Source organism: Stylophora pistillata, chromosome 9 (genome assembly GCF_964205215.1).
Source record: "Stylophora pistillata chromosome 9, jaStyPist1.2, whole genome shotgun sequence".
NCBI lineage: Eukaryota > Metazoa > Cnidaria > Anthozoa > Scleractinia > Pocilloporidae > Stylophora > Stylophora pistillata.
Window position 1 is genome coordinate 28,366,961 of NC_142527.1, and position 8,842 is coordinate 28,375,802.

The 8,842-nt window shown below is 38.7% G+C and overlaps 1 protein-coding gene across 1 annotated transcript; it reads right to left on the reverse strand.

Moving 5' to 3' along the window:
• Positions 1–810: 810 nt before the first annotated feature.
• On the reverse strand, positions 811–7,665 carry LOC111338901 (uncharacterized). The gene is made up of 4 exons (XM_022945452.2): positions 7,461–7,665; positions 5,558–5,962; positions 4,705–4,803; positions 811–4,311 (listed from the first exon to the last, which is right to left on the reverse strand). Exons 1-4 carry the CDS (start codon positions 7,513–7,515, stop codon positions 4,109–4,111), a joined length of 762 nt encoding a protein of 253 aa, XP_022801187.1. The 5' UTR covers positions 7,516–7,665; the 3' UTR covers positions 811–4,108.
• Between the last annotated feature and the right edge of the window lie 1,177 nt (positions 7,666–8,842).

The following is an 8,842-nucleotide window of genomic DNA, read 5'->3' on the forward strand; positions in this document are numbered from 1 at the left end:
GGCCGTGCATTGAGTGCCCTACTATCCCGATTGTAAGCCGGTCTGTTTAGTCTCAAAATATTGAGAAGGCAATATTTACCAACTAGCTGATGAAATGTCAATACGCTTTTCTGAGAATTTGACCTTCAAAGCCTAATCATATTCATGACAATAAATTTCGACGAGACGGCGCTGTTTCTGATGTTAGATCACGCGAAACTCATCTCTGGAAAGATATTCATCAGTTCGAATAAAAATGTGTGTATGGGTTTTCTTGTTCAGTTTCTACGAACTTAGATGCAATGACATTGTTATTGCGAGGAAGATTTCAGCTGTTAATCCTTGAGCTGAAGCTTCCTAAAGGGTGTCTGCTTTCGAAAGTTAGTAATACCGTGACAGGGGCGTAGCCTGGATTTTTCAAAGGGGAGGTCACAGAGGCTACTCGCCATTTACATTGCTGCTCTTCTACGTGTATGAGCTGGCTCAGTCGTATTATCGCGGCATGAAGGCCCATATTAACTAAATACAAGAGCCGCTGACTCACAAAAAAAAATTTCAATGGCCAAGATATTGTCATGGCGTTTTCGCCACCTAAATATTGTAGGTTGTTTGCTCTAAAGAAGGCCTACCAAGGGGGGGTCACAGGCACCCAAGGACCCTCCTGGCTACGCCCTTGCGTGATGTCGGCCAATTCGCTTCGTTCGTTAACGTTACTGCAACTGAACCAGTTTCACTTTCCATCCAGATCCTCCGCTTCACAACGTTACAACAAAGCCGCTCCACTTAACGCCCTTAGGCTACTTGCTTCTTGATAGTCATCACACTCAAAAGTTCAGCTTTCATTCATAATTTATTTCTAGAGGGAGGCGTCTTAAAAATAAATAACAATTATGAAGAAGTGGGCAAAACGCCATAATTTCTGAGAAAGATATTTTACTTTTCGGTTCGGTCTCTGTCGCATCGAAAGTTCTGCTGCAGTACAGGAATAATGTATCAAAACTCAGAATTAGAGGAATTAAAAATCGCCTGAGGTACTCAGAAACACAAGAGATATCCTCCTTAGCTCAATAACTGTACAGATGTTGGCGTTATGCTATATTTTCTTAGATGAGTACTCTGCGTTTCAACCCGGTCTCTGTCGCATCAAAATAATTGATTGATCGATTCACTGATTGATACAAGCGTAAACAAATAAAAGCGAGGGTCCAAACCTGTTCATTTGATAAGTCCCTACCTCTCCCTAGCTTGTTTCAAGCGTTTGCTCTGAGTAGAGATATACCTTCTAAGTTTTGAAAAACTTCAGATCTAGGATTATAGTGTATTCATTGAGTTGACATCTTTATAGAGCACATGGTGATTATGTACATTAAGAAAAACAAATGCAGTTCATTTACCATTACCATATTTAGCACTAGTCTCCACCTGGTGATACGTTTCAAAGCGCATAGACGGTGATAAGTTTGAATTCAAAGCGCATAGACAGGCTGTCCATCTGGTTGTCTACGTATGTAGACTGAATGGCTAAATTGCACCAACAATTGGTCCCAAATTTGTTGTTCATAAGCGGTCAGAAAGACTTTTTAATACCCTCAGAATTAGATTATGTCCATAAAGAACGATGTTACAAGAAATTCTGGCACCTACGCTACGCACTGATTTATTAACAGAAGCTTTCGGTTTCTGCATGATTGGCTATAATCTGACTTGAACTTATGCCAGTATATGACAGTTATGAATAGCTGCAATGTTCTGGCAAAACATTGTTAAAGCTGATACAAGGTCGTTGATTTCCTAGAAACATCAACATCAGTAGCGTGGGAACTTTTCAGATCTAATTTATGCGACAAGATATTCGCTTTCATATACATCTGTAAAGCCTGGGTCAAGGAAGTGCCAAGCGTGATAAACTAAATTGGCCCAATTCCCTTTATGCCTTTCGTTATTTAACGACTGTGACAGACCATCTCCGGATATATCTAAAAGCATCATAACACTACTTGACCGGTGAAAATGAACGTTTTTAACAGCTCTAATCCTCACTCTATCAAGTTTATGGTCCGATATATTATGCCCGAAAATTCGAGCATTAAGCTTTTGAGCGTCACCCTGAAAAAAATATGCTCAAAATGATGTGCACGATTTTGCATTACACTCGTATCTTAACGCGTTCTTCTCAAGAATGTCAGTCGTTATTTTGGCATTATGCTCTTACCATATAAATATGCCCAAAATTATTGCATGGCATCATTCATCTGTGCCTAATCAAGTTCGTCTCTAACTCATCAGCCTTGGACCGCGGAAGTCGAGGACCTAATGGTTTATACGGTTACGTTAACTTATTCACGACTTCGACTCTCCTTATGAAGTGGGCTTAAAAATGAATTATTAGCGGCAATTTATTTTGTTGGTCTTCTATGTTTTAAATTTTTGCCTAGAAAAACCGTGGATGCCGTGGATGGCAACGAAAATTTTGCGTTATTTCATTAGGAGTCGTGGAATTATTTCGTTTATTCACTGCGACATATTTTACCAAAACAGGGTTGCGACGTACGGGCAAAAAAGCGCCGGTATCTGAAATTTTGGAATGACAGAAGATTTCCAGGAAATTCCAATGTTGTAGAAACCAGCCCTACACATACGGTTTCCTGTAACACATCTAGTTGGCCTTCGAGATTGCAACACAATTGAGTAGAACTTATTAGGCAGAAAAAAAAGGAAAATCGCTCGAAAAGATTCAATGGAGAGAGGCAACAGAAACATTTCACGTGCTATCGTTAAAAAACTTTCAAGAATCACTAAATAAAAGGAACGAAACAAATTATTATCAATCGTAATCTTTATACATTGTACATGTTTACATCTTTGGAGTAATTTACATCATAGAGTAACTTCTTCCTTATAACACAATTATATTTAGCGACTAACAGATGTTATAATTAAGGGTAACTGTTGCTAAACCTACCAGTGTGAGAGTGTTATATTTATATCAAAAACGCTTGAATAATTTTCCAAGCAAAATTTAGCGGCTAGAAGGGAGAATTATAGGGGTTGTCTGACTGTAGTGTCACCATGTCATGCATTTGGCGACGCACAAAACATTAAAAAACTTTCGTCTGAACACAACATAACTAATGAAGCAAGGGTCAAAGTTAATAATAAACGACTTATCGAACCTATTGAAATTATAGTGTCCACTAAAACAACTTGTATACATAGACATTAAAATTGAAATATTCCGTTTTCATAGGCTTGAGCCGTATGAAGAAAACGCTGATTTTTCATTTCTGATGAAATTAACGAAAAATTCGCGGCAGTTATGTTATGATGTCTAGCTATATAGTTTAAACACTTTGAAGAAATATTTTCGTGCGTTTTTTTCTTTTTTTTTTTTTTTACCAGGCTCCTGGATTGCATGTAGAAAGAGGTGGTTTAAATGAGTCACTACAATACGGATAACTTAAACTATTTTTGAACTTCTGAACCTTTGGCTCGAGGTGCTCATCGAGGGTCAAGTTTTCCCTTGGGTAGGATATTTGTAGTGCTGAAGGACTTTTGCCGAAGTGAAGGCAGAAAAGCTTGCAACTGATAGAGGAAATGATCAGAATGACAATTTCGCTGCCTAGGGGGAGTGCTTGATGTAAATATGCACTCGTAAAATCAATCTCCATTAGTGTTACGTTCGGGGAGATTTACTTCAGCAAGACAGGTTTACCCGTGTTGCGCGGCAGTCATAAGAGCAGCTTGGTCTCAAATGACTCGTTTGGGTCAGTCTTGCCTACATCAAACTGGTTCCATGGATCTGATTTGCGCTTTCATTCAACATTATGAGTGAACTACATATAGATAAGAGTTTTTCAATTCGTTTTAAAAAGGAATTTAGGTTGAGTTCGATTGAAATGATTTCGACGTTTGAAACTGCTGTCGTGCCATGATGAACCAATCATGAGTGATGCTGCTAGAGCAGTAACACTTAACATCTCTTAATTCTCGTATCATGAATGTCCCCGGTCACACGCCAAAATTTATTTTTTGTTGCTTTTAGTGAAAAGGGTGAGTCGTCTATAGGAAGGGTCTTCGAAGTTTTTCTAAATGCTTGGACTGTTATCAATGCATTTAATACCGAAAATTTTTAAAAAGAAACGATTTGATAGTCGACAAGACCTTTCACAGGTTTACAGCAGCTATAATGATGTGCGCCACATTTGGTGTTCTCAGTATGACGGCGAAACCAAAGGCTCACCCCAATGAGTGTTATCACACCAAATAAGATGACTCCGCATGCCACCATCAATTTAAAGGAGGATTCTCCAGATGGCACTGAAACGCCGGGCTCTAGAACAGATATATATATAAAATAACGACTCTGTTGATCAAACTGTAGCAGTTGGGGGAGCAGATATGTTGGTAAAAAGGTAGGTAGATAATGAGTATGAAGATCTGTTTGAAGGTTAATTCATAGGAATGAAAGTATTCTCGCAAGTTAAATAGTTATGAAATGTTTGAACTCGTTATATGATAAATCATTTGCAGTCTAAACTCGGGCTACCGGACTCGAATTTGTAGAGTGGGGAGTATATTAGTTAGTAGAAAAAAGGTTATCATGGCAACTTCAAATTCTTGATTAGTTAGGAAAAGAAATGTCATCTTGTGTAATTGGCCAATGATCTGGCTGGTGCATAAATTTTGTATGTTTAGATGCGCGGACTATCGGGATAGGAACATTACCTTTTGACGTTTCTGGAGACCCAGGTTCGTAAGTAGTACTCATCACAGCCATGGTGACATTTCTCTGTTGTGTAGTAGCAGTTTTTGGTGGACCTGTGTCTAAGAAAATACGCAAAATCCACTATCATACCTGGTAGTTTTGAATTGAAATACAATTGGTATAGTCAAAATGTTAAGTTTAGAGTTGAGAACATGGTATCATTCAACAACCAGACCCCAGATCTCCGCATCCGACACACATTTCTTTCGAGGCTGAATTCTTCCTTTTTTTTTTCATTTAACTCTTTATTTTTCCGAACAGTATGATAGAAAATATTTTCCCGCTCCTTTTACGTGGCAGCGGTTTACTGACGTTGGCGATCTTCGTTCTCGGTAGAGTTAGGAATGGTTGCAAACACAGTTGTCCGGATATCAATCTTCCAGTGATTAATGTAGTGTTGGACCATTCACGATGGAAACGGACGGCTTGTATAGCTACAACTGACGATAGTTTTATTATATTTATAAAAAAGATAATAACCAACAGTAACACTGAATAAAATTATACTCGCAATTCGCACTGATCTTGAAATAACCGTTATCGATTTCTCAGAATAATTCAGCGCGGCATCTCTTTTGGGAGATTTTGGGGACCCTTCTGATCAAGGAACTACATTTTGGATCCTGACTGAACAAAACAATGCCCCTAAAATCTCATCAATTTTTTGCATTTTTGCAAGAGACATGCAGGCATCTCTTCTCCGTGGGCCCCATCGTATGACCCACAAAGGAACCATAATCACATTAACCTGAAATACAATTTTGAGTTAAAAAACGAACACTTTCTGAGCTATCCGTTCACGATATTACTTACGTCTCAATTTTGCTTGAAGTCCGGATACAACTTGAAGCTGAACTGTGCCGGTCAATGGGGTATTTTGGAGGCCATATTCTACCACAATTCCATACTTTTTGCTGTCTTCAAGCTTTACATTGTAAAGTTCAAAGACAGCCATAGAGGACGTCAAATTTCCTGCCCAACCCACCGCTGACTCATATGAGGGCCTTGTTAAGGAAAAGCCACTCGAGTTGACAGCTACCAACTTTGTTTTCAGGAACCCAGGACTCTTCCAAATACCAAAAACCACCTCGTAAAGATCATCCTTTAGATCTCCTGAATTGTAGTGCCACCTTAATGAAACAGTGTCGCCAGTGTAGGCTTTTGTTGGCTTCTTAGGAGCAGCGATCATTCTTGGATAAACTATGGCTTGAGTGAATCCTGTAAATAACATGGTAAAGCACAAGTCATTATTCATCCCGTAGGGGAGGGGGGGGTGAAATTTGGTTGTGGCACAGTGAAATCTACTTAATCCCCCATTAAGGCTCACTGGCAGTCAATTTTCTGTAGTGCCCCCCTTGATACTCTATTGACCACGACTGATCCCCCATTCCGTTTCCCCCTGAAAACCTTGTGATTCCCTCTCCCCCTGCAAAAAAAATCATACCCCTCTCAGGTGAAAAATAATGAATGGTCCCTTCGTACGTATAACGTCTAAGAAGTGATGAAGGACTTACCAGGTTTAATGACGCTGGGCCTATTTTTATTGAAGCTTTTTTGATATAGATAAGTTTCACTCTCAAGAAAAGTTACTTAATGTATTATCTTTTTGTTTTTTGTTCCTCGTTTATTGCACATCTTTCACAGACTGCTCAGTGGTTGGCTATAATATACTAGATACGTTGACTAGCATTGTATCGTGCAGTCGCAGGCACCCCGTCAAAAAGCAACTTTTGGATGTGAGATCCTGAAACTTCTCTATCACTGCTTATTACAAAAAACTGTTGCGCTCAAAATTTAAGTCATATCAAATTTTTTGCGGTAAAAGCCTGATATAATGGTTTACTTTGGTATAGAGGGACACTGAACAGGTAAAGACTGAGCCACAAATGGAGCAATGATGGATTAAATTCGTACCTTTTTTTCATAGCGTGACCCCTTTCGTGTGTCACAGAGGTCTACGGTCACGCATTCTATTTAGTAGTTATGGATCGACCATCCGCTCCGTATATTAGCACGACTGCAACGAGGTTACTGGTCCTTCATAATATTACCAGTGATATATTTAACCTCTTAAATGATAGTCAGTTTCACCTCCACTTTTTCTCAGAAAGGATCGATATTATCGAAGGGTAAACAATTTCTGAGAAACGTATGCAGATTAATTATAAAAACACACACAACTGATACTTGAATTTACATGGAAAAGTTTTTGTTTAGTTAAGATAGTGTCTCCGAGATTCAATTTTAAGTTCTAGCTACGAACATTTTCATACATTTTTCACCTTTCTATCGATAAAAGCGTTAAGCCGAAGCCTTAAACTGTTTTGTTTACGCATATTCCTTCTGCATATTATTTTATTAGCTTAAGTTCTTAACGCTTCCGCTTAAAAGTCCTCCGAAAAAGTGTGGCTTGATTAACTTGAATAATTTCATCGTCCTAATATACACTGATGCTCCGAAGTTCGCATTAATTGTCCTATTTTCTCCGGAATAAAAACAATATCATCCATCTAAAATGTTGTTTAAGCATTATGCGTGAGACTTGAGACCTGCATATCAAATGTAGATTTTAAAATACTTAAACTATAGTATTCCTCTTCTGTTCTTTAAAATTCTGACCAACGATCGTTTTGAACACAAGGGTAAGACTTTCAATTAGCCGACAAGAAATCATGTTAAAAAACTCACTAATTTCCAAGCGAATAGTTTGGCTAACCTGTGACGCAGTAAATCACGACATGACAAATCCAAAGTATCGAACGTTTCCTCATCGCTTTGATTAATCCAATTTCCAACCAACCAAATAGTTCAATTCTAATTATAACGAACCACGCTCGACAGAGAAATGAAAAGAAGCGTAAAGTCACAGAATTTTCCGGGAAACGTAAAACAGCAAAATATACTATCTCGGTTGGCTTTCACGTGTTTATCACGACGCTCTCAAATTACAGCCAATCTGATGTGGCAAACAGAATAAGTAAAAACATGCAACCGAATCGAAACAAAGTACATGTATTACATACACTGTAGATTTCTGAGCTCTCTTATCGATTTAAATCAACGTTCCATTCTTATATCATCCCAGTGGGTCATCACCGACGTTAACGTACTTGTATCTTTTTAAGGCCGTTAAATTCAACGTAGTATCAGCATCGTCCGCTAGTTTTGAACTTGAAGATTTTGTATACATCTAATTGTAAATTGATTCTGTTTCAATGTCGCACTTATGGCATTCAATACGCTTTAATTTGCTTAATTATATTTAATGTTTAGCTGTATTTGATTTTAATTAAGTAGTATTTTATTGTACACGACCCCAGAAGCTTTTAGCTTTCATATATATCGTGTATAAATAAAGATAACCAACCATCCAACCAACTAACCAACCAGCTTGTCTATGTACTTTCATCACTTCTAATCAGTTTTCCAAAATTCTTTTCCACGACCGTTGAACCAACCACATCCTTGGAGACCCAGGGGCTGAGTCGATTTCAAGTTAGGGCATGAAAAGCCCCTGGGGACATTGTCTAACAAGACAAGTTCCAAACGGTCGCAGTCGTTCTGCCATCTGATTGGTGCCAGAAAATCTCTGTGTTTTTCTGCCCAATCAGAGTGAAGTGTGCTTTAGAGTCCTTTCGTGTGTTTTAACACGGACATATCCTATAGCTCAGTTGCTCGCTATGTTTGTTTGGACCGTGCGACGGAGATTTGCTTGAGGTGAAAAGTTTCAGTCTCGGGCCTCTCGGCACACAATGTAAGAGAAATCGATCAGATTGTCAGCGAAAATCTTACCGGAAATTATACTGAATACTTTCGCAGGTATCACTAGAGAACGTGTTTTAAAGTTTGCGAGGATTGTATACAACACGATGGTTGCAGTCATTGATATGTCGCTTTAAACGTCTAGATTTTTTTTGCATAATTTGCTGTGACTGAAACTTTGCCATCCTTTGAAGTTATTTCGTCGCACGGGCCACGCAGGTATGTCGAGCAACTGGCGCTTTCGCCTACGTAGCTTTCTGCTTTCTGTGCGCGCCAAAATGTAATCTTAGTAGTAAAGTCGTTCACAATAGGGCCAAGGTTGCAGAGAACGTTAAG